Source organism: Sminthopsis crassicaudata, chromosome 3, assembly GCF_048593235.1.
Source record: "Sminthopsis crassicaudata isolate SCR6 chromosome 3, ASM4859323v1, whole genome shotgun sequence".
NCBI lineage: Eukaryota > Metazoa > Chordata > Mammalia > Dasyuromorphia > Dasyuridae > Sminthopsis > Sminthopsis crassicaudata.
The window spans coordinates 357,498,663-357,525,765 of NC_133619.1; the positions used below are offsets into that span (position 1 = coordinate 357,498,663).

General features: G+C 34.4%; 1 protein-coding gene across 3 annotated transcripts in view; it reads right to left on the reverse strand.

The window, feature by feature from the left end:
* Nucleotides 1-27,103, reverse strand: part of CNTNAP5 (contactin associated protein family member 5) — a 949,942-nt gene that overhangs the window by 428,651 nt on the left and 494,188 nt on the right. For all 3 annotated transcript variants that reach the window (XM_074301761.1, XM_074301760.1, XM_074301762.1), the window contains exon 11: nt 505-611. In XM_074301761.1, coding sequence (XP_074157862.1) covers nt 505-611 — 107 coding nt within the window. The remainder of the gene's footprint in view (nt 1-504; nt 612-27,103) is intronic.

Consider the following 27,103-nt stretch of genomic DNA (forward strand, 5'->3'; position numbering starts at 1 on the left):
ATACAACATTTACTTCAATATTTTTTTTCTCCTACAATTGTATAACTCTACATAGCCTTTAGCACACAACATTAGTCTTAACTCTTGGCATTTGTAGTTATAAACTTAATCTAATACAGTGCCTGACAGAGAGCAGGTGCTTAATTAATGAACATTGATTCATTCTTTTCTTTGAACTTTCATTATACTGAAAGCTAATATAGTACCATATAATTTAGCATTTAATTAAGCTCTTAGTTATTTGTACACAATAATTTTGTTTCCCCAATTATAATGTAGGTTCTTAGAGGGCAAAGACTATATTTGAGAATGAAAATAATATTACTCTGTAAAGTTGCTAGGATAGTAGTATTGGGCACATAATAGGCACATAATATACACTCTGTGATTGAAACCATGATTGACTGAATAATACTAATAAATGTGTCAATACAGGTTTTTTCCACCACATCCCCTATTAAAATTCATAACAATCTGTTCTGAATATTTTTCAAGCCTACTTACAGTTATGACAAGTGGCTCCAGTGTAACCTGTGTCACTGCAGTTACAATAAAAGGTGGTCCAGGACTGAGTACACATTCCTCCATGTTCGCAGTAGTTTGGCAAACATCTAATTAAAGATAAAATAAAAAACACAAAAAAGTCCAATTAATTTTATAGTCTACGAGTTGATATGCAATACCTGTCAAGGAAAAAGTAAATCTTTAGTGAATAGCGTACCCACACAGGCCATTTATTGGCATTCAGTAAACCCAAGAGAAAGTCCAACTCAGTCTAGTATCAGCACCCCACACAAACAATGGGTGGACTTTATGTCATAGGGGCCATTCCATTCTCATCTCTAATTCTGTTAAAAGATGAATTGAGTAATGTAATGAAATACAATATGAAGTGATCAAGAAAGTTCATAACTGAAGATATTCTGTAGAATTTGGATCAAATGTTGGTACTTCTGAAGGACCACAGGGAAATGATACATGTGCAAATTAATTTTCATCTCCCCCATTTTTGAGATGTATCTCAAAGCTTATTTTAAATGAACTCAAAAGAGGAAAAAAATACATAAGAAATTAAAAAAAAAACTCAAGAGATTTAAATTCCTGCCCATCATGAAATTTTGGAAAATTCACAAAATCTTCTAAGTTTGATAGATGTCAAAGGGTAACACTAGAAGAAAGCTAAATGGTGCACTGTGATCTTAGTTGTATGTATAGCAAATAGAATTAACAACAGGATTTATCCCCTTAGAGTCCAGTGTATTGATGTATGAAACTCTTCAGCAATGATTGTTTTAAAAACAGAAACTAATATCCCCCGAATGTGTTCAGATGTATTATTAGAAAGTTTCTGCTCAGCACAGCAAATAAGTAGTACTGAGTGAGCTATTGTTCTGGAATGAATATATCCCCAGCTAAGTGGTGCCAAATAAATGTCCCCAAAAAAAGTCAACTAAGATTATAAGATAGGATGTAATTTAAAGTGGGAAATGACCCTAAGAGGTATATATTGCAATCCCCTCATGTTGCAAAAGAAAAAGCTGAATGTTAGAAAGGTTAAGTGACTGGCCCAAGATTACATAGGTGGTAATTAGATGGGCAAATATGCCCATCCGATCTTCTGACTCCAAATGCCTTGTTATTTGCATTGTACCAGGCTGACTCTTTGTTGTGCAAACACAGCTATACCAATACTTTCTTTATATTCCTAACTCTCTTCTACTTGTTTGTCTCTCTTTCTCTCTCCAATTGTGTTAAATCGAACAAAGTTCAGTAATTTGCTTCCATTGAGATCATTTATGCCTGCCTACTTAGACAGTTTGATCAATTCAGCCAGTCTCTCCTTTAGCCTTTTCTGTCCAATTTTCTTTCTTTTTTTTTTTTTCTGTTTCATCTTGTTTAAGGCTCTGGGGGTTTCTGCCTGGATAAAGTTACATGCCCCAGTTCCCTGAGATTGCTATCATACCAGTGCTTCAACTTCAAGACATATTCAACATTTTGTGAATATATGAATTAAATTGTATTTTGATATATAGAAATCCAATTAAAATATTGATCCACTTTGTTTTTCCTTCTTTTTTCCCAAAGGAAAATAAAAAGAAAAAAATAGACTTCCTGGTATGTAAAATAATAATTAGGCTGATTGCAATCCTAATGAATATAGATTAGTATAATATGGGTTTTAAAATATCTTCCCTAAAGTGTTGAGAATTTTAAAAATTATTTATTTTTTAACATTCTTTTCTTAGTAAATTTTGAATTCCAAATTCTCTCCATTCCTCCCACATTCCATCCCAGCCCATTGAGGAAATAAATGATGTAATATCAAACACACAAAATAATGAAAGATATATTTCCAAATCATTCATATAACCAAAAAAACAGCAAAACAAAACAAAATAAAAAATGTGAAAAAGCCATGTTTCAGTTTGTACTCAGAGTTCATGAGTTCTCTCTCTGGAAGTGGAAAGCATTTTCTTTATCATGAGCCCATTGATATTGTTTTGGACTATTGTAAAGATCATAGTTATTAAGTATTTCCTAGTTGATCATCATTTATTGTTGCTGTGCACAATGATCTCCAGTTTTTTCTCATTTCACTTTACATAAATTTATGGAAGTCTCCTCCCCCCTATTTTTTAGCTAACTATTCCTCTTATCATTTCTTATAGCACAATACTATTCCATCACGACCATGCATGGCAACTTTCTCAGTTATTTTTTAATTTGATAAGAAATTCCTCAAAGTCTATTTTTAATACCATAAAAAGAGTAGCTATAAATACTTTTATATATTTAGGCTCTTTTCCTTTGATGTCTTTGGGATACAGACTTAGAAATGGCATTGCTAAATCAAAGAATATGCACAGAATAATAACCTCAGGCATAGTTCAAAATTGTCCTCCAGAATGATTAGACTAGTTTATAACTCCAGCAACAATTTATTAATATATTTATTTTCCCTAAACTCCCCTTTAGCATTTGTCATTTCTGACAGTATAAGGTGGTACCCCAGAATTGTCTGTTGGCCCTGCTATGCCTAAATTTTATTTGAGCTATTATTTTATTTATTTATTTATTTATTGGTTAGGCAATTGAGGTTAAGTGATTTGCCTAGATTGATACAACTAATAAATATTAAGAGTCTGAGGCCAGATTTGAACTCAGATAGTGGTGCTTCAGGGCTGGTGCTCTATCTACTGCACCATCTACTTCTGCCTTGAGTTGCTATTTCAAAACTGATTGTAAAGGAATGTTAGAAGAATTTTACTGGGTTGCTACCTATATTTTGCCATCTTGGCTTTGCTTCCTGTAACTAGAAGTATTGAGAAATTTAATTGGCAATAGTGTATTTTATGTACAGAGGACTTCCATTTCACAAACAACTCAATTTAAAAAAAAATACAATTACATACTCCATGTAAGACACTGTTAACTGCTAGGAATACAAAAAATATAGCAGCTACAATAATAAGGCCTTTCCTAAAGGATATAACAATTCTATTTGAGGTGGGGAATGAAAGCTGTGTATAGATAAGTAAGCACAAAGGATATGCAAATGAAAATAATATAAATTATTTTCAAGAGGCAGGTTGTATTAACATCTTATGGCCAGCAATACAACCAAATTTTCATATTTATTTACTTATGTATTTGTTTGTTTGTTTGATTGATTTATTTTCTTATTTATTTATTTCTTTGATGGATGGAAAATTAAAGAAAAGTATATGAAGGCAGTGAATCTCTGGCTTTCAACTCTTGGAGAAGTTTCCTGTCACTCCTTTTTTCCTTGTTTCCTACCTTAGCTTCATAGATTTACAGGCAGAAGTGTCCTCAAAGATCATTTGTTTCAATATTCATATTTCTTATAAGTAAAAGAGAAAAGTGAAGCCCAGAGGGGGAAAATTGCTCATAATGAGAAAAGGTCTATATGTTTAAGAAAGAAAGTCATATTTGGAGGAAATAGCTGCTAGTTTTAATTCAAAACTCTTTCAAATTGTCATTTATTAGGCATGTACTATGTGCAAGAAAAGAGGTAGCTTGCATAATGGATAATATTTTGAGATATTGGAATAGTTATTTGGACAATATTTAATTGGTTTGTAAGCAGGGATCAGTTTTTAAGAACTTGAGAATTGTATTTTTTCCTAACTTGAAGGGATGAAGCTATTATAGGATTGGTAGTAGAGGATGGAGTTTTTTGTGATACAAAATTTCTTTGGAAAGATTTAAAGAGTTGGGGAGATCAAGATGGGAGAGAAGTAAAGCAGTTGTTATGGACAAAAGTCTAAAGCCAGTTCTCTCTTAGTTCAGATTCAATGTTGTAATAAAATGAGACACTCAGAATCACTGAATATTTAAGAAAAGAGCAAGCTTTCTTTCTCACACATAACAAAAATATAAAATTGGTAGCCCTTAACTTCTCTAGTTGATCCTTTCATCTGAAAATACATTTAGTCAGTCAGTCATCAAGATACAGTGATTTACACGGGATTGGGCCCACACCAAGTCCAAAAAATTTGAAGCTTATGTGACTTATTTTTGCTGTTTTTGTTTGTTTGTTTCTTTGATTCACCATAGGCCAGGAAACCAGATGTAAGAAACTGGAGCCAGTCAGATTTTGTGAGCGAAGAGGAGACCATAGGATTTCTTGTTTGGCAAGAGTAATCATATGGCCCTGTGCCCAGAACAATATAGGATCACAACTTAAATTTCAGATTGATAACTAGACACACTTTCCAACCTCTGCTACTATTTTTTAAACAGCTTCCTTCTGGGTTTTTAGGATATGCTTCTGATAGGTTCTGAAATATGCATATGCAATGGAAAGCATTAGCAAATTTTCTCCATTGGTCTTAACTCTAGAAGGGCAAGCTTTTGTGTGGTTAATTCTGTGCTTTCCAGGTTCAAACCATTTTGCCAGATCCACACTTCTTTGGAACTAGATAGATGAATATCCTCTTTGAAACTTAAGCCTCTTTCACATATCAATTGTGCTACCTGTAGAATAGTCAACTAGAAGAAATTGTCAATATTCTTTTCCCAAAAAATATATTCTGTTACCAAATTAGTGACTATCAAAGTCGATTTTTGTATGTTTCCCTATAACAGATGGAACTATTAAATAACCAGGAAGAATGGCATTCCTCAAGAGCCAGGCACCTATAGACTGGGTTTCCCTAGACTATAGAAGAGGTTGAGTTTCAGAGTCTGTTTTATAGATAGGCCTGAATCCATGGCAAAGTATCCACCCATTTATGAAGCATTAATTAATACCAGAGTGATTCTGGCAGGTGAGGTTTCAGACATAGAATTTCCATTTAGCAATCAAAGCCTCCTCTAGTCTTCAAATTTTCCTAGAGGGACTATCTTGAATTGTTAAACCAATAATAGGAGACTCTAAAACAAAAGGTGATTGTATGATTCAGTTATCTATTCAATATCAACTTGGGCTGATTAAGAGGTTAACAATTACTTTATTAAAATTATAATGAGTGAAAGCTTTAAGAAGTCTGGAGATCTACATGTTCAACAATGGCTTGTTCTGACCACTTCTTGGGGCCTGCCAAAGACTGCCCATTCTAATCTTCACAGACTGAGACTTCCAAAAATATAGACTTTATGTGGTTCTTAGGACCAAAGGAGAGAAACTGCAGGATAACTCACTTTAATATCTACTAAAATGGTAACCTGTTCTGGGCTCCATTTAAAAGATCATCAAAGACTCATCAGTGTCTCAGTAAATACAAGCCATCAAAATTATTGAGGTGGGATTGTAGGTTTTTCAAAATCTCTGAATTAAATACCATAGGTTCCTGTCTAGGGCCACTCAGTCCCTGTTTTACTTAGGAGGTATCTCTTCAATGAAAAATCAACAGATTTCATCAGAATGGAGATGATTTTATGAATATTATGAATAATTTACATTATTCTAGACCACAGCATAGCATTTCCAATCCTTCTGTTATTTGCCGCTTGAATTTTTGTTTTCCTTCTCAGGTTATTTTTATCTTATTTCTAAATCTGATTTTTCTTGTGCAGCAAGATAACTGTATAAATATGTATACATATATTGTATTTCACATATATTTTAACATATTTAACATGTATTGGTCTCCCTGCCATTTGGGGAGGGGATGAGGGGAAGGAGGGGAAAAGTTGGAACGGACGATTTTGCAAGGGTCAATGCTGAAAAATTACCCATGCATATATCTTGTAAATAAAAAGCTAAAATAAAAAAAAAGGAAAAAAAAATTCTTATTATGTAGAGAAAGGAAGAAGAAGAAGAAGAAGAAAAAGATGATGCTTCATATTTTATATTGTGCTACCTTTCCCCCTTAATAGTTCCCCTAACATATGATAATACAAGTATTGTTAACTCATATTTAATATATATATACATATATGTTAATTAAAAAACAATTAACCACATACTTTTTGTTTCTCTGTTCCTACTCCCTTCTCCAAAGTAGGATGAATGCTTTTTTTTTTTTAATTTTTTTTTATTTAGAATTTTTTTTCCCACAGTATACATGCATGAGTATTTTTTTAAACTAATATTATCCCTTGTATTTATTTTTCCAAATTATTCCCCCCCTTCTACTCTCTCCCCCCGATGACAGGCAATCCCATACATTTTACATGTGTTACAGTATAACCTAGATACAATATATATGTGTAAATACCATTTTCTTGTTGCACATTAATTATTAGATTCCGAAGGTATAAGTAACCTGGGTAGATAGACAGTAGTGCTAACGATTTACATTCACTTCCCAGTGTTCCTTCTGTGAGTGTAGTTATTTCTGTCCATCATTGATCAACTGGAAGTGAGTTGGATCTTCTTTATGTTGAAGATATCCACTTCCATCAGAATACCTCTTCATACAGCATTGAAGTGTACAGTGATCTTCTGGTTCTATTCATTTCACTCAGCATCAGTTGATGTAAGTCTCTCCAAGTCTCTCTGTATTCCTCCTGCTGGTCATTTCTTACAGAGCAATAATATTCCATAACCTTCATATACCATAATTTACCCAACCATTCTCCAATTGATGAGCATCCATTCAACTTCCAATTTCTAGCTACAACAAAAAGAGCTGCCACAAACATTTTGGCACATACAGGTCCCTTTCCACTCTTTAGTATTTCTTTGGGATATAATTGCAATAACAGCAATGCTGGGTCAAAGGGTATGCACAGTTTGATAACTTTTTGGGCATAGTTCCAAATTGCTCTCTAGAATGGCTGGATTCTTTCACAACTCCACCAACAATGTATCAGTGTTCCAGTTTTCTCACATCCCCTCCAACACTCATCATTATTTGTTCCTGTCATCTTAGCCAATCTGACAGGTGTGCAGTGGTATCTCAGAGTTGTCTTAATTTGCATTTCTCTGATCAGTAGTGATTTGGAACACTCTTTCATATGAGTGGAAATAATTTCAATTTCATCATCTAATAATTGTTTGTTCATATCCTTTGACTATTTATCAATTGGAGAATGGTTTGATTTCTTATGAATTAGGGTCAGTTCTTTATATATTTTGGAAATGAGACCTTTGTCAGAACCTTTACTTTTAAAAATATTTTCCCAATTGGTTACTTCCCTTCTAATCTTGTTTGCATTAGTATTGTTTGTACAGAAACTTTTTAGTTTGATGTAATCAAAATCTTCTATTTTGTGATCAATAATGATCTCTAGTTCTCCTCTGGTCATAAATTCCTTCCTCCTCCACAGGTCTGAAAGGTAGACTATTCTCTGTTCCTCTAATCTATTTATGATCTCATTCTTTATGCCGAAATCATGGACCCATTTTGATCTTATCTTGGTATATGGTGTTAAGTGTGGATCCATATCTAATTTCTGCCATACTAATTTCCAGTTTTCCCAACAGTTTCTTCCGAATAATGAATTTTTATCACTAATGTTGGGTATCATTGGGTTTGTCAAAGATTAGATTGCTATAGATGTACCCTGTTTTGTCCTTTGTACCTAATCTGTTCCACTGATCAACTAGTCTATTCCTTAGCCAATACCAAATGGTTTTGGTGACTGCTGCTATATAATATAGCTTTAGATCAGTTACACTTAGACCACCTTCCTCTGACTTTTTTTTTTCATTAGTTCCCTTGCAATTCTCGACCTTTTATTCTTCCATATGAATTTTGTTGTTATTTTTTCTAGGTCATTAAAATAGTTTCTTGGGAGTCTGATTGGTATAGCACTAAATAAATAGATTAGTTTGGGGAGTATTGTCATCTTTATTATATTCGCTTGGCCTATCCAAGAGCACTGAATGTCTTTCCAATTATTTAAATCTGACTTTATTTTTATGGCAAGCGTTTTGTAATTTTTCTCATATAATTCCTGACTATTCTTTGGTAGATGGATTCCCAAATACTTTATACTCTCAACATTTGTTTGGAATGGAATTTCTCTTTGTATCTCTTGCTGTTGCATTTTGTTGGTGATATACAAGAATGCTGAGGATTTATGTGGATTTATTTTGTATCCTGCCACTTTGCTAAAATTCTGAATGATTTCTAATAGCTTTTTAGCAGAGTCTTTGGGGTTCTCTAAGTATACCAGAATGTCATCTGCAAAGAGTGATAGTTTGATTTCCTCATTTCCTACTCTAATTCCTTGAATCTCTTTCTCGGCTCTTATTGCCGAGGCTAGTGTTTCTAGTACTATATTGAATAGTAATGGTGATAGTGGGCAACCTTGTTTCACTCCAGATCTTACTGGGAAAGGTTGCAGTTTATTTCTATTGCATATTATGCTTACTGACAGTAGTAAATATATGCTCCTGATTATTCTAAGGAATAGTCCATTTATTCCTATACTCTCAAGAGTTTTTAGTAGGAATGGATGTTGGATTTTGTCAAATGCTTTTTCTGCATCTATTGAGATGATCATATGGTTCTTATTAATTTGATTATTAATATGGTCAATTATACTAATAGTTTTCCTAATATTAAACCAGCCCTGCATTCCTGGTATGAATCCTACTTGATCATAGTGTATTATCCTGGGGATGATTTTCTGAAGTCTTTTTGCTAATATCTTATTTAAGATTTTAGCATCAATATTCATTAAGGAAATTGGTCTATAATTTTCTTTCTCAATTTTCAATCGACCTGGTTTAGGTATCACTACCATGTCTGTGTCATAAAAGGAGTTTGGTAGGACTCCTTCATCCCCTATTTTTTCAAATAGTTTATATAGCATTGGGGCTATTTGTTCTTTAAATGTTTGGTAGAATTCACATGTAAATCCATCTGGTCCTGGGGATTTTTTCCTGGGGAGTTGATTAATAGCTTGTTCTATTTCTTTTTCTGAAATGGGACTATTTAAGCAATTTATCTCCTCCTCTGTTAATCTAGGAAGCCTATATTTTTGGAGGAAGTCATCCATTTCACTTAAGTTATCAAATTTATTGGCATAAAATTGGGCAAAGTAACTCCTTATTATTTCTCTAATTTCCTCTTCAATGGTGGAAAGATCCCCCTTTTCATTTGTAAGACTAACAATTTGATTTTCCTCTTTCTTTTTTCTGATCAGATTTACCAAAGGTTTATCTATTTTATTGGCTTTTTCATAAAACCAACTCTTGGTTTTATTTATTAATTCAATAGTTTTTTTTACTTTCAATATTATTGATTTCTCCTTTTAATTTTGATATTTCAAGTTTAATTTTTGGTTTGGGGTTTTTAATTTGGTCTTTTTCTAGCTTTTTAAGTTGCAAGCCCAATTCATTAATCTTCTCTTTCTCTATTTTTTTCAAATAAGCCTCTAAAGATATAAAATTTCCGGGGGCGGAGCCAAGATGGCGGAGAAGATACATGCCACTGTGTAAGCTCCTTTCTTCCCTCACAACCAACTAGATTTAATCAGCCTCAGAAATAGCGTTGGACTGATAGAATCCACAACAACTGGAAGCACTACTTACCAGCTGAAGAGAATCTGGAGTTTAAACGGGAAAGGTCAGCTCCCAGGGGAGGAAGAATAGAGGCCAGTGCAGGCGGTGGGGTAGTGGCACACTGCGCCGGTCGCGCTGGGGAGGGCTCTGGGATTAGAGAATCCACTGACATAAAAGAATCTGGCACAGGCTGTTAGCTCTTCTCTGCTTATAAAACAGCAGTTCAGAAGAGAAATCTAAGCCACTTTAAAATTTAAAACCAGATTGGATCTTCCTGGATCCCGGGGGTGACTCAGCAGATCTCAGCACTGGTGGGTGTGGCCAACATAGGCAACCCAGGCTTTTACCTCAGGGTAGTTAAGAGATTGAAGAGTGGGCGGGGCGGTAACTCATAGTGCTTGGCTGGCTGGAGGCAGTGGAACGGAAGTCCCAGAGCAGCAGAACCTTTGAACTAGGGACCGCAGTTTCTGGCAGACACTTCCCAGTTTGAGCGCAGGGGCTTTTCACATCACCTGCTGCAGACATCCACACCCCACCGGGACACATAGGCTAGAATTTGAGCCGCCTTTACTGTTCAGTCTCAACCTCAGAGAAGCCACTAAAACACAGCGCCCTCAGGGCACAGCAGTGCTGGTCACCTCTGAGGCACTTCCAGGGAGGGGGTGGGGAACTCTCTCCCAGAGCTCTCTCTTAGCTCAGGCGCAGGGGCCGCTGCATCCATCCAGTCTGGGAGGAAGCTAGTAAAGAAATAAATAAATAATTTCCTACCCCAGGGACAGACCCCAAAAGATTTTTTAAGTATGAGCAAGAAGCCCAAAAAACCATAGATTCCTTCTACACAGAGAAAGAGTAGGTATCCAACCCCGAGGAAGTTAACAGCAGAGAGTCAGCAGATAACAACCTAAAGGGGAATGATTCCTGCCCCCCATCACATAACTCTCTCCATGAAGAGACTATTAAAAAGTTAAGAGAGTTTGAAGAAAAATGGGGAAAGGAAAGAGAAGCTATGATAGAGAATAACAACATTCTGAAATTGGAGTCGGAAAAAATAAAGAATTCACAGGAGATGCAGGGAAACAAAATTAGTGAATTAGAAAAGGTAAAAAAATCACAGGAAAGTAGGATTTCTGAATTGGAGAAGATAAAAAAGTCCCAAGAAAATAGGATTTAGAAAAAGAAAATAATTCTCAAAAAAAAAAATTAGGGAAATGGAAAAAAAATTAAATAGAGCAAAATAACTCATTAAAAATGAAATTGGGCATTTATAAAAAGAACTAAAAACTGTGAATGAAGAAAATAACTCCTTAAAAGTCAGGATGGAACAAATATAAATGAATGATTCATTGAGAACCCAAGAATCAGTCAAACAAAACAAAAAAAATGAGAAGCTGGAGAACAACGTCAAATACTTACTGGGAAAATCTATAGACGTGGAAAATAGATCTAGGAGAGATAATCTGCGGATCATTGGACTTCCCGAAAACTATGACCAAAAAAAGAGCCTAGATTCTATTTTACAAGAAATTGTCAAAGAGAACTGTCCAGAGATAATAGAAACAGAGGGGAAAGTAGATGTTGAAAGAATTCATTGAACTCCTTCTGAAATAGACCCTAAAAAAAGAACACCACAGAATATTGTGGCTAAGCTGCAGAATTACCACACAAAGGAGAAAATCCTGCAAGCAGCTAGAAAAAAACAATTTAAATACCAAGGTGCCACAATAAGGGTCACACAAGATCTGGCTGCCTCCACATTAAAAGATAGAAGGGCCTGGAACCTGATATTCTGAAAGGCAAAAGATCAAGGATTGCAACCAAGAATAAACTACCCAGCTAAGTTTAGCATCTTTTTTCCATGGAAGAAGATGGTCATTCAATGAAATAGAGGAATTCCATATGTTTCTAAGAAAAAAACCAGACTTAAACAAAAAATTTGATCTACATCCACAAGACTGAAGAGAAACAGAAAAAGGTACACAGAAACCTTGAGAACTATATTTCTGTTGTGGGTATATAGAAAGTACGCATGGATAATTTGATTTTACTGATATAAAAGAAAAAAAAAAAGGAGGGGGTGTAGTAAAGGGAAGGTGGTAGTATCAGAAAAAGGAGAGGGAGTGATAAACAGAGGGAAACTACATCCCAGGAAGAGGCATAGAAAATACACCATATCAGAGGGAATTTAGAGAGGGGGAGAATCATTGTGTAAATCTTACTATCATCAGAAGAGGCTCAAAGAGTAAATAATTGTCATATTTGTTTTTCAGAGAATTCTCTCTCACCTCATTAAAAGGGGGGAGAGGAAAAGGGAAAAGGAAAAGGAGAATAAGGGAAGGGATGTGGAGGGAGGAGGGAGGGATACTAAAAAAAAAAAAGAAGGGCTGCGCGTCACAAGGCGGGTCTATAAATTGAATATTGGGGAAGGAGTTCAAGGGGGTCAAGGGAAAAAGCATAATCTGGGGATAATATGATGGCAGGAAATACAGAATTAGTAATTTTAACTGTAAATGTGAATGGGATGAACGCTCCCATCATACGGAGACAGATAGCAGACTGGATCAAAAATCAGAACCCTACAATATGTTGTTTACAGGAAACACACTTAAAGCAGGGAGATACATATAGAGTAAAGGTAAAAGGTTGGAGCAGAATCTATTATACTTCAGGTAAAGCCAAAAAAGCAGGGGTAGCTATCCTTATCTCAGATCAAGCAAAAGTAGAAGTTGATCTAATTAAAAGAGATAAGGAAGGAAACTATATCATGCTGAAAGGTAGCATAAATAATGAAGCCATATCGATACTAAACATATATGCACCAAGTGGTATAGCATCTAACTTTCTAAAGGAAAAATTAAGAGAGTTGCAAGAAGAAATAGACAGTAAAACTATAATAGTGGGAGATCTCAACCTTGCACTCTCAGATTTAGACAAATCAAACCACAAAACAAACAAGAAAGAAATTAAAAAAGTAAATAGAACATTAGAAAAACTAGGTATGATAGACCTTTCGAGAAAAATGAATGGCAGAAAGGAATATACTTTCTTCTCAGCAGTTCATGGATCCTATACAAAAATTGAACATATATGAGGACATAAAGATCTCAAAATTAAATGTAGGAAGGCAGAAACAATAAATGCCTTCTTCTGAGACCACAATGCAATAAAAGCTACATTCAGTAAAAAGTTAGGGGTAAATAGACCAAAAAATAATTGGAAACTGAATAATCTCATCTTAAAGAATGACTGGGTGAAAGAGCAAATTATAGAAACAATTAATAATTTCACCCAAGATAATGACAATGATGAGACATCATACCAAAATCTGTGGGATGCAGCTAAAGCAGTAATAAGGGGAAATTTTATATCTTTAGAGGCTTATTTGAAGAAAATAGAGAAAGAGAAGATTAATGAATTGGGCTTGCAACTTAAAAGGCTAGAAAAAGACCAAATTAAAAACCCCCAACCAAAAATTAAACTTGAAATACAAAAATTAAAAGGAGAAATCAATGATATTGAAAGTAAAAAAACTATTGAATTAATAAATAAAACCAAGAGTTGGTTTTATGAAAAAGCCAATAAAATAGATAAACCTTTGGTAAATCTGATCAAAAAAAAGAAAGAGGAAAATCAAATTGTTAGTCTTACAAATGAAAAGGGGGATCTTTCCACCAATGAAGAGGAAATTAGAGAAATAATAAGGAGTTACTTTGCCCAATTTTATGCCAATAAATTTGATAACTTAAGTGAAATGGATGACTTCCTCCAAAAATATAGGCTTTCTAGATTAACAGAGGAGGAGATAAATTGCTTAAATAGTCCCATTTCAGAAAAAGAAATAGAACAAGCTATTAATCAACTCCCCAGGAAAAAATCCCCAGGACCAGATGGATTTACATGTGAATTCTACCAAACATTTAAAGAACAAATAGCCCCAATGCTATATAAACTATTTGAAAAAATAGGGGATGAAGGAGTCCTACCAAACTCCGTTTATGACACAGACATGGTAGTGATACCTAAACCAGGTCGATTGAAAATTGAGAAAGATAACTATAGACCAATCTCCTTAATGAATATTGATGCTAAAATCTTAAATAAGATATTAGCAAAAAGACTTCAGAAAATCATCCCCAGGATAATACACTATGATCAAGTAGGATTCATACCAGGAATGCAGGGCTGGTTTAATATTAGGAAAACTATTAGTATAATTGACCATATTAATAATCAAATTAATAAGAACCATATGATCATCTCAATAGATGCAGAAAAAGCATTTGACAAAATCCAACATCCATTCCTACTAAAAACTCTTGAGAGTATAGGAATAAATGGACTATTCCTTAGAATAATCAGGAGCATATATTTACTACTGTCAGTAAGCATAATATGCAATAGAAATAAACTGCAACCTTTCCCAGTAAGATCTGGAGTGAAACAAGGTTGCCCACTATCACCATTACTATTCAATATAGTACTAGAAACACTAGCCTCGGCAATAAGAGCCGAGAAAGAGATTCAAGGAATTAGAGTAGGAAATGAGGAAATCAAACTATCACTCTTTGCAGATGACATTCTGGTATACTTAGAGAACCCCAAAGACTCTGCTAAAAAGCTATTAGAAATCATTCAGAATTTTAGCAAAGTGGCAGGATACAAAATAAATCCACATAAATCCTCAGCATTCTTGTATATCACCAACAAAATGCAACAGCAAGAGATACAAAGAGAAATTCCATTCCAAACAAATGTTGAGAGTATAAAGTATTTGGGAATCCATCTACCAAAGAATAGTCAGGAATTATATGAGAAAAATTACAAAATGCTTGCCATAAAAATAAAGTCAGATTTAAATAATTGGAAAGACATTCAGTGCTCTTGGATAGGCCAAGCGAATATAATAAAGATGACAATACTCCCCAAACTAATCTATTTATTTAGTGCTATACCAATCAGACTCCCAAGAAACTATTTTAATGACCTAGAAAAAATAACAACAAAATTCATATGGAAGAATAAAAGGTCGAGAATTGCAAGGGAACTAATGAAAAAAAAAAGTCAGAGGAAGGTGGTCTAAGTGTAACTGATCTAAAGCTATATTATATAGCAGCAGTCACCAAAACCATTTGGTATTGGCTAAGGAATAGACTAGTTGATCAGTGGAACAGATTAGGTACAAAGGACAAAACAGGGTACATCTATAGCAATCTAATCTTTGACAAACCCAAAGATACCCAACATTAGTGATAAAAATTCATTATTCAGAAGAAACGGTTGGGAAAACTGGAAATTAGTATGGCAGAAATTAGATATGGATCCACACTTAACACCATATACCAAGATAAGATCAAAATGGGTCCATGATTTCGGCATAAAGAATGAGATCATAAATAGATTAGAGGAACAGAGAATAGTCTACCTTTCAGACCTGTGGAGGAGGAAGGAATTTATGACCAGAGGAGAACTAGAGATCATTATTGATCACAAAATAGAAGATTTTGATTACATCAAACTAAAAAGTTTCTGTACAAACAATACTAATGCAAACAAGATTAGAAGGGAAGTAACCAATTGGGAAAATATTTTTAAAAGTAAAGGTTCTGACAAAGGTCTCATTTCCAAAATATATAAAGAACTGACCCTAATTCATAAGAAATCAAACCATTCTCCAATTGATAAATAGTCAAAGGATATGAACAAACAATTATTAGATGATGAAATTGAAATTATTTCCACTCATATGAAAGAGTGTTCCAAATCACTACTGATCAGAGAAATGCAAATTAAGACAACTCTGAGATACCACTGCACACCTGTCAGATTGGCTAAGATGACAGGAACAAATAATGATGAGTGTTGGAGGGGATGTGAGAAAACTAGAACACTGATACATTGTTGGTGGAGTTGTGAAAGAATCCAGCCATTCTAGAGAGCAATTTGGAACTATGCCCAAAAAGTTATCAAACTGTGCATACCCTTTGACCCAGCATTGCTGTTATTGCAATTATATCCCAAAGAAATACTAAAGAGTGGAAAGGGACCTGTATGTGTCAAAATATTTGTGGCAGCTCTTTTTGTAGTGGCCAGAAATTGGAAGTTGAATGGATGTCCATCAATTGGAGAATTGTTGGGTAAATTGTGGTATATGAAGGTTATTGAATATTATTGCTCTGTAAGAAATGACCAGCAGGAGGAATACAGAGAGACTTGGAGAGACTTAAATCAACTGTTGCTGAGTGAAATGAGCAGAACCAAAAGATCACTATACACTTCAACAATACTGTATGAGGATGTATTCTGATGGAAGTGGAAATCTTCAACATAAAGAAGATCCAACTCACTTCCAGTTGATCAATGATGGACAGAAATAACTACACCAACACTGGGAAGTGAATGTAAATTGTTAGCACTACTGTCTATCTACCCAGGTTACTTATACCTTTGGAAGCTAATAATTAATGTGCAACAAGAAAATGGTATTTACACACATATATTGTATCTAGGTTATATTGTAACACATGTAAAATGTATGGGATTACCTGTCATCGGGGGGAGGGAGTAGAGGGAGGGAGGGGATAATTTGGAAAAATGAATAAAAAAAAAGATATAAAATTTCCCCTTATTATTGCTTTAGCTTCATCCCACACATTTTCGTATGATGTCTCATCATTGTCATTATCTTGGGTGAAATTATTAATTGTTTCTATAATTTGCTGTTTCACCCAGTCATTCTTTAAGATGAGATTATTTAGTTTCCAATTACTTTTTGGTCTATTTATCCCTAACTTTTTACTGAATGTAGCTTTTATTGCATTGTTGTCTGAGAAGAAGGCATTTATTATTTCTGCCTTCCTACATTTAATTTTGAGATCTTTATGTCCTAATATATGGTCAATTTTTGTATAGGATCCATGAACTGCTGAGAAGAAAGTATATTCCTTTCTATTGCCATTCAGTTTTCTCCAAAGGTCTATCATACTTAGTTTTTCTAATGTTCTATTTACTTTTTTAATTTCTTTCTTATTTGTTTTGTGGTTTGATTTGTCTAAATCTGAGAGTGCAACGTTGAGATCTTCCACTATTATAGTTTTACTGCCTATTTCTTCTTGTGATTCTCTTAACTTTTCCTTTAGAAAGTTAGATGCTATACCACTTGGTGAGGATGAATGCTTTTTGAGGGAAGGGACTTCCCATATTTCTACTGGGTACCCAATACATGGTGAAGTACCTAAGCACTTAGTAAGTGGTTCTTGAATTAAATGGAATCTTCCCCCTTCTTTAAAAATGAAGAAACAGAGAAACTCAAAGACATTCCCATATTCACATGACTAGGAGAAATCAAAGTCAGAACTGAAAAAAACAAAATAAAACAAACAAAAAAAAAGAACCCAGAAAATAAAAAGGTCTTCTGACTCAAATGTCAATGTTATGTCTCCAAATCATAGAACTTAACAAGAAATTGAGTTTTCTTACAATAAAATCAATTAAGCTAATGATTGAGATTAGTAAAAACAAACATATAAATAAATAAATAAATAAATGAGATTAGTTTGGAAAATTAGAAGATAAGGGCAATGAATTAATGATGAAGCCCTAAGATCTACTTAGGGCTGAGCCAATTAGGGAAGACTACATCAGAAAGGTGAGATTTTATTTAGGTCTGAAAAGATGCTATATTAAAAAGAAGAAAAACAAAAAAAATTCAAATATGGTGGAGAAAGCAAGAATTGGAACAATAAACATCAAAAAATCAAGAAAGTATTAAGGAATAATGTAGGGACAGAATGAGGCTACTTTGATTCATGAAAGATTATAATATATAAAAATGAAATAGTACCTTGAAAAGATGCTGTAACTTGGAGCAAATAGATCTACCTAAAATGTTCTACTAAAGACCAATGACACCTTCCCTAAAAAAAGAAATCTAAATCTATGATTCTAGGTTGATTTTTTTTTTTTATTTTTTTTTAATTTTTTTATTATATATATATATATATTTTATAATATTATCCCTTGTATTCATTTTTCCAAATTACCCCCCCTCCCTTATTCCCTCCCCCCGACGACAGGCAATACCATACATTTTACATGTGTTACAATATAGTCTAAGTACAATACATGTGTGTGAATATCATTTTCTTGTTGCACAATAAACATTAGAATCCGAAGGTACATGCAACCTGGGCAGACAGATATTAGTGCTAACAATTTACATTCCCCTCCCAGTGTTTCTTCTCTGGGTGTATCTACCTCTGTCCATCATTGATCAACTGGAAGTGAGTTGGATCTTCTTTATGTTGAAGATTTCCACTTCCATCAGAATACATCCTCATACAGTATCGTTGTTGAAGTATACAGTGATCTTCTGGTTCTGCTCATTTCACTCAGCATCAGTTGATTTAAGTCTCTCCAACCCTCTCTGTATTCCTCCTGCTGGTCATTTCTTACTGAGCAATAATATTCCATAACTTTCATATACCACAATTTACCCAACCATTCTCCAACTGATGGACATCCATTCATCTTCCAGTTTCTAGCTACAACAAAAAGAGCTGCCACAAACATTTTGGCACATATATGTCTCTTTCCGCTCTTTAGTATTTCTTTGGGATATAATCCCAGTAGTAGCGCTGCTGGGTCAAAGGGTATGCACAGTCTGATAACTTTTTGGGCATAATTCCAGATTGCTCTCCAGAATGGCTGGACTCTTTCACAACTCCACCAGCAATGTATCAGTGTCCCAATTTCCCCACATCCCCTCCAACATTTGTCATTATTTGTTCCTGTCATCTTAGCCAATCTGACAGGTGTGTAGTGGTATCTCAGAGTGGTCTTAATTTGCATTTCTCTGATCAGTAGTGATTTGGAACACTCTTTCATGTGAGTGGATATAGTTTCAATTTCTTCCTCTGAGAATTGTCTGTTCATATCCTTTGACCATTTATCAATTGGAGAATGGTTTGGTTTCTTATAAATTATGGTCAGTTCTCTATATATTTTGGAAATGAGACCTTTGTCAGAACCTTTGTTTTTAAAAATATTTTCCCAATTTGTTACTTCCCTTCTAATCTTGTTTGCATTAGTATTATTTGTACAGAAACTTTTTAGTTTGATGTAATCAAAATCTTCTATTTTGTGATCAATAATGATCTCTAGTTCTCCTCTGGTCATAAATTCCTTCCTCCTCCACAAGTCTGAGAGGTAGATTATCCTCTGTTCCTCTAATCTATTTATTATCTCCCTCTTTATGCCTAAATCATGGACCCATTTTGATCTTATCTTGGTATATGGTGTTAAGTGTGGATCCATATCTAATTTCTGCCATACTAATTTCCAGTTTTCCCAACAGTTTTTTCCGAATAATGAATTTTTATCCCTAATGTTGGAATCTTTGGGTTTGTCAAAGATTAGATTGCTATAGATGTACCCTTTTTTGTCCTTTGTATCTAATCTGTTCCACTGATCTACCGGTCTATTTCTTATCCAATACCAAATGGTTTTGGTGACTGCTGCTATATAATATAGCTTTAGATCAGGTACACTTAGACCACCTTCCTCTGAGTTTTTTTTCATTAGTTCCCTTGCAATTCTTGACCTTTTATTCTTCCATATGAATTTTGTTGTTATTTTTTCTAGGTCATTAAAATAGTTTCTTGGGAGTCTGATTGGTATAGCACTAAATAAATAGATTAGTTTGGGGAGTATTGTCATCTTTATTATATTCGCTCGGCCTATCCAAGAGCACTGAATGTCTTTCCAATTATTTAAATCTGATTTTATTTTTGTGGCAAATGTTTTGTAATTTTTCTCATATAATTCCTGACTTTTCTTTGGTAGATGGATTCCCAAATATTTTATACTCTCAACATTTGTTTGGAATGGAATTTCTCTTTGTATCTCTTGCTGTTGCATTTTGTTAGTGATATATAAAAATGCCGAGGATTTATGTGGATTTATTTTGTATCCTGCCACTTTGCTGAAATTTTGAATTATTTCTAGTAGCTTTTTAGCAGAGTCTTTGGGGTTCTCTAAGTATACCATCATGTCATCTGCAAAAAGTGATAGTTTAATTTCCTCATTTCCTACTCTAATTCCTTGAATCTCTTTCTCGGCTCTTATTGCCGAGGCTAGCGTTTCTAGTACTATATTGAATAGTAATGGTGATAGTGGGCAACCTTGTTTCACTCCTGATCTTACTGGGAAAGGTTGCAGTTTATTTCTATTGCATATTATGCTTACTGACGGTCTTAAATATATACTCCTGATTATTCTAAGGAATAATCCATTTATTCCTATACTCTCAAGAGTTTTTAGTAGGAATGGATGTTGGATTTTGTCAAATGCTTTTTCTGCATCTATTGAGATGATCATATGGTTCTTATTAATTTGATTATTAATATGGTCAATTATATTAATAGTTTTCCTAATATTAAACCAGCCCTGCATTCCTGGAATAAATCCTACTTGATCATAGTGTATTATCTTGGAGATGATTTTCTGAAGTCTTTTTGCTAATATCTTATTTAAGATTTTAGCATCAATATTCATTAAGGAGATTGGTCTATAATTTTCTTTCTCAGTTTTCGATCTACCAGGTTTAGGTATCAGTACCATGTCTGTGTCATAAAAGGAATTTGGTAGGACTCCTTCATCCCCTATTTTTTCAAATAATTTATATAACATTGGGGCTAATTGTTCTTTAAATGTTTGGTAGAATTCACATGTGAATCCATCTGGCCCTGGGGATTTTTTCCTGGGGAGTTGATTAATAGCTTGTTCTATTTCTTTTTCTGAAATGGGACTATTTAAGCAATTTATCTCCTCCTCTGTTAATCTAGGGAGCCTATATTTTTGGAGGAAGTCATCCATTTCACTTAAGTTATCAAATTTATTGGCATAAAGTTGGGCAAAGTAACTCCTTATTATTTCTCTAATTTCCTCTTCATTGGTGGAAAGATCCCCCTTTTCATTTGTAAGACTATCAATTTGATTTTCCTCTTTCTTTTTTTTGATCAAATTTACCAAAGGTTTATCTATTTTATTGGCTTTTTCATAAAACCAACTCTTGGTTTTATTTATTAATTCAATAGTTTTTTTTACTTTCAATTTTATTGATTTCTCCTTTTAATTTTTGTATTTCGAGTTTAATTTTTGGTTGGGGGTTTATAATTTGGTCTTTTTCTAGCCTTTTAAGTTGTAAGCCCAATTCGTTAATCTTCTCTTTCTCAATTTTCTTCAAATAAGCCTCTAAAGATATAAAATTTCCCCTTATTACCGCTTTAGCTGCATCCCAAAGATTTTGATATGATGTCTCATCATTATCATTATCTTGGGTGAAATTGTTAATTGTTTCTATAATTTGCTCTTTCACCCAGTCATTCTTTAAGATGAGATTATTCAGTTTCCAATTACTTTTTGGTCTATTTACCCCTAACTTTTTACTGAATGTAGCTTTTATTGCATTGTGATCTGAGAAGAAGGCATTTATTATTTCTGCCTTCCTACATTTAATTTTGAGATCTTTATGTCCTAGTATATGGTCAATTTTTGTATAGGATCCATGAACTGCTGAGAAGAAAGTATATTCCTTCCTATTGCCATTCAGTTTTCTCCAAAGGTCTATCATACCTAGTTTTTCTAATGTTCTATTTACTTTTTTAATTTCTTTCTTGTTTGTTTTGTGGTTTGATTTGTCTAAATCTGAGAGTGCAAGGTTGAGATCTCCCACTATTATAGTTTTACTGTCTATTTCTTCTTGCAGTTCTCTTAACTTTTCCTTTAGAAAGTTAGATGCTATACCACTTGGTGCATATATGTTTAGTATTGATATGGCTTCATTATTTATGCTACCTTTCAGCAGGATATAGTTTCCTTCCTTATCTTTTTTAACGAGATCTACTTCTGCTTTTGCTTGATCTGAGATAAGGATAGCTACCCCTGCTTTTTTGGCTTTACCTGAAGCATAATAGGCTCTGTTCCAACCTTTTACCTTTACTCTGTATGTATCTCCCTGCTTTAAGTGTGTTTCCTGTAGGCAACATATTGTAGGGTTCTGCTTTTTGATCCAATCTACTATCCGTCTCCGTTTGATGGGATCGTTCATCCCATTTACATTTACAGTTAAAATTACTAATTCTGTATTTCCTGCCATCGTATTATCCCCAGATTATGCTTTTTTCCCTTGACCCCCCTGATCCCCCTCCCCGATATTTAATTTACAGATCCCCCTTGTGACGCGCAACCCTCCCTCTTTTTTTTTTTTTTTTTTTTTTTTTAGGATCCCTCCCCCCTCCCTCCAAGTCCCTCACTTATTCCCCTTTTCCTTTTCCCTTTTCCTCTCCCCCCTTTTAATGAGGTGAGAGAAAATTCTCTGAAAAACAAATATGTTAATTATTTACTCTTTGAGCCTCTTCTGATGAGAGTAAGATTCACACAATGATTCTCCCCCTCACTAAGTTCCCTCAGATATGGTGTATTTTCTATGTCTCTTCCTGGGATGTAGTTTCCCTCTTTTTATCACTCCTTCCCCTTTTTCTGAACCGACCTCCTTCCCTTTACTACACCCCCCTTTTTTTCTTTTATATCAGTAAAATCAAATTATCCTTGAGTATTTTTTATATACCCACAACAGAGTTACAGTTCTCAAGGGTTCTGTGTACCTTTTTCTGTTTCTCTTCAGTCTTGTGGATGTAGATCAAATTTTTTGTTTAAGTCTGGTTTTTTTCTTAGAAACATATAGAATTCCTCTGTTTCATTGAATGACCATCTTCTTCCGTGGAAAAAGATGCTAAACTTAGCTGGGTAGTTCATTCTTGGTTGCAATCCTTGATCTTTTGCCTTACGGAATATCAGGTTCCAGGCCCTTCTATCTTTTAATGTGGAGGCAGCCAGATCTTGGGTGACCCTTATTGTGGCACCTTGGTATTTAAATTGTTTTTTTCTAGCTGCTTGCAGGATTTTCTCCTTTGTGTGGTAATTCTGCAGCTTAGCCACAATATTCCGTGGTGTTCTTTTTTTAGGGTCTATTTCAGAAGGAGTTCGATGAATTCTTTCCACATCTACTTTCCCTTCTGTTTCTATTATATCTGGACAGTTCTCTTTGATAATTTCCTGTAAAATAGAATCTAGGCTCTTTTTTTGGTCATAGTTTTCTGGAAGTCCAATAATCCGCAGATTATCTCTCCTAGATCTATTTTCCAGGTCTATAGATTTTCCCAGTAAGTATTTGACGTTGTTCTCCAGCTTCTCATTTTTTTTGTTTTGTTTGACTGATTCTTGGGTTCTCTGTGAATCATTCATTTCTATTTGTTCCATCCTGACTTTTAAGGAGTTATTTTCTTCTTTCACAGTTTTTAGTTCTTTTTGTAAATGCCCAATTTCGTTTTTAAATGAATTATTTTGCTCTATTGAATTTTTTTCCATTTCCCTAATTTTTTTTTTGAGAATTATTTTCTTTTTCCAATTCAGAAATTCTATTTTCTTGAGACTTTTTTATCTTTTCCAATTCAGAAATCCTACTTTCCTGTGTTTTTTTAACCTTTTCTAATTCACTAATTTTGTTTCCCTGCATCTCCTGTGAATTCTTTATTTTTTCCAACTCCAATTTCAGGACGTTGTTATTCTCTATCATAACTTCCCTTTCCTTGCCCCATTTTTCTTCAATCTCCCTCAATTTCTTAAGAGCTTCTTCTAGGAGAGAGTTATGTGATGGGGGGCAGGAATCGTTCCCCTTTAGGTTGTTATCTTCTGAATCTTTGCTGTTAACTTCCTCGGGGTTGGGTACCCGCTCTTTCTCTGTATAGAAGGAATCTATAGTTTTTCTAGCTTTTTTGCTCATACTTAAAAAATGTTTTGGGGTCTGTCCCTGGGGTAGGAAATTATTTACTTCTTTACCAGCTTCCTCCCAGACCGGATGGATGCAGCGGCCCCTGCGCCGGCGCTAAGAGAGAGCTCTGGGAGAGAGTTCCCCACCCCCTCCCTGGAAGTGCCTCAGAGGTGATTAGCACTGCTGTGCTTTGAGGGCGTAGAATAGTGAAGACAGCAAGAAGCTCAGCCTATGTGTCCGGGTGGGGAGTGGATGTCTGCAGCAGGTGACGTGAGAAGCCCCTGCGCTCAAACTGGAAGTGTCTGCCAGAAACCGCGGTCCCTAGTTCAAAGGTTCCGCTTCTCTGGGACTTCCTGGAGCTGAGTTCCACTCCCTCCAGCTAAGCTAGGCCGTGTATGTTGCCTTGGGCCGTATCCACCCACTTGTCAGTCTCTTAACTATTCTCAGGAGGTAGCTGAGGCCACACCCCCTGGTGCAGAGTCTGCCGAGTCACCCCCAGGGTGGGGGGGGGGGGGGAAATCTAATCTGAGTTTTAAAATATTTTGGCTTTCTCTTCTGAACTGCTAAATAATTAGCAGAGAAGGCAGCTAACAGCCTGTGCCAGATTCCTTTACCTCAGTGGCTTCTCTGATCCCAGAGCCCCTCCCAGTGCAATGGGCGCAGTGTGCCCCTACCCCACTGTCTGTGCTGGTCTTTTTTATTCCTCCCCTGAGAACTGACCTTTCCTGTTGAAACTCCAGATTCTCTTCAGCTGGTAAGTCGTGCTTCCAGTCCTTGTGGTATCTATCAGTCCTGAGCTAATTTTGAGACTTAATTTATCTAATTGGTTGTGAGGGAGTGAGGACGTTCACTGAGTAGTGTGTTTCTTCTCCGCCATCTTGGCTCCGCCCCTCGATTCTAGGTTGATTTTATATTGTGATTTTATAAATTAGGCATACAACTTTTTTAAAGGCAACTAGAAAAGTAACTTTTTGTAAAGGGCTAGAACTGAGCAAATGCACTTGGATAATGGAAGTGAGACTAATTGCCAATTAGACAATTCTCTATTAACATGTTTGAAGGATGACCCTCCCCAACTATTCTATGCTGATTTGATTGGTGGGACAAAGAAGGGGAAGTGACTTGTGTTGGTGGAGTAGGAGGAGGAAATTAAGGCATTCTCCTGGCGGTGGAGAGAGAGGAAGGGGGTGTAGAGAGAGAAAGGGGATGTAGAGAGAGGAAGGTGGTGTAGAGAGAGAAAGATGGTGTAGAGAGAGGAAGGTGGTGTAGAGATTACTAGATCTAATCCCCTGACAGCAACCTCAAGAAACCAAGAATAAAGACTTTTGATCAGCCTGACTTTGGCTGATTTCTGGGAAGACAGAGTTCCAGCATTAGCACAGAATAGTTGGGGAGGGTCAACCTTCAAACATGTTAAAAGAGAATTGTCCAATTGGCAATTAGTCTCACGTGCTCCATAATCCAAGTGCATTTGCTCAGTTCTAGCCCTTTACAACTTTCAAATCTACAAAATAAATATTTTAAAAATCAAAGAAGAGGTGAATATTTTTTTAAAAGTGTTATTAAAACTGGGAGCTAGTTTTTTATAAAAAATAGCAAAACTAATCCCAAAACATTAGCAAATTTGATCTAAAAAATAGAGAATATACAATTTAAATATCAAAGAGGGAAATTCATTGCATTATGAAGAAATTAAGGAAATTCTCAGAACTAAAATTGCTAAATATATGCACTTGAAATTGCAAAATACTAATGAAAAGTGTATTCATTTACCAAAACTAAATTGCCAAGATAAACAGAGTAAGAGAGAGAATTTCAATGATCCTATCTCTGAAAGATAAATTTAATAATTCATTAAAAATCCCAAAGGTGGAAAGACAGGACCAAAACAGGCATATTTAGAATTATATCTAAAAACTCAATAAATTGTATGCACTCTTTGAAATATGATCACTACTACATATATTTTTATATATGTAAAAGGAGTCAAGATAAAAAGAAAGAGTCCATGGAGGGATGGATGGTGAGCTGACAATACACAATAATGTTAGAAATGATAAATTTAGAACACTTGGAAAAATTAAATATATTAAACAATCATATACTTCATCTATGCTTATATACCTCTATATTTTAATGAAATAGTCACATTAATTAAAAATTATAAAATTTAAAAAATTCTATGTTAATGTGTAAAATAAAATGTAAAAAAAAATTACTGACAACAATCATAGATATTTCTTCTAGAAAAAAACTTCTATATGTAATATTAAACTTTGAAAAAATTCTTATTCATTGTTAAACTTCCTCTTCATCTATTTTTTTCAGTGACCTAAAATTGATAATATACCTATGGTCTGATTTAAAAAAAAAGAAAAAATACCTTATTTTTCAGGTAGTGTTTTAGAATGGATTTCAGTTAATTGACATAAAATAATATCACCTTTCCCCTACCCACGACATTCCCATTTCTATACATTTTCCTTATAGGTAAAAGACAAAACATTTCAATCATATCCAAAATACAAAATGAACAATCTATAATTCAATGATGCCAAAACTTTCAAAATTATATAGGTTTTGATCCTTTTGTCCTGTCCACAACCTATCATTTTTGCTTTAATTAGCAGTCTACTGCATTTATCTTGTTTTAGTGAGATAACTATTCAAAAATCTTTTGAAACTAATTTCTTTGCATCTTCAGTTTAATAATTATAATAATCTCATTTTAACCTTCATACTGGTCTGTTCATTATTTTTTCAATTTGTGGTAATTATATTAATGGCAGACATTAAGGAATTAAAATGTTCAAGAGAAGAGTTCTAGAAGAAGTCGGGTTCCCTGAATTTTCCTAGTACAAGTTCATATAGGGTAAAAAAAAAATTAATTTATCACAAGATACTCATGGATTTCAGGTGGATACAGAAAAGTGACTGATGCTTATAGCATGATGTAAATCATCACCTTTTCCTAACCTCATTGGTTAATATAGATCTCATCCCAAAATGCAATGAGGAAAATGAAAGGCATTTTTTTCTTCTTTCTTTCTTCCTTTCTTTCTTCCTTTCTTTCTTTCTTTCTTTCTTTTTTTCTTTCTTTCTTTCTTTCTTTCTTTCTTTCTTTCTTCCTTTCTTTCTTTCTTTCTTTCTTTCTTTCTTTTTTTCTTTTCTTTTCTTTTCTTTTCTTTTCTTTCTTTCTTTCTTTCTTTCTTTCTTTCTTTCTTTCTTTCTTTCTTTCTTTCTTTCTTTCTTTCTTTCTTTCTTTCTTTCTTTTTTTTCCTTCCTTCCTTCCTTCCTTCCTTTCTTTCTTCCTTTCTTCCTTTCTTCTTTTCTTTCTTTCTTTTTTTTTTTCAATT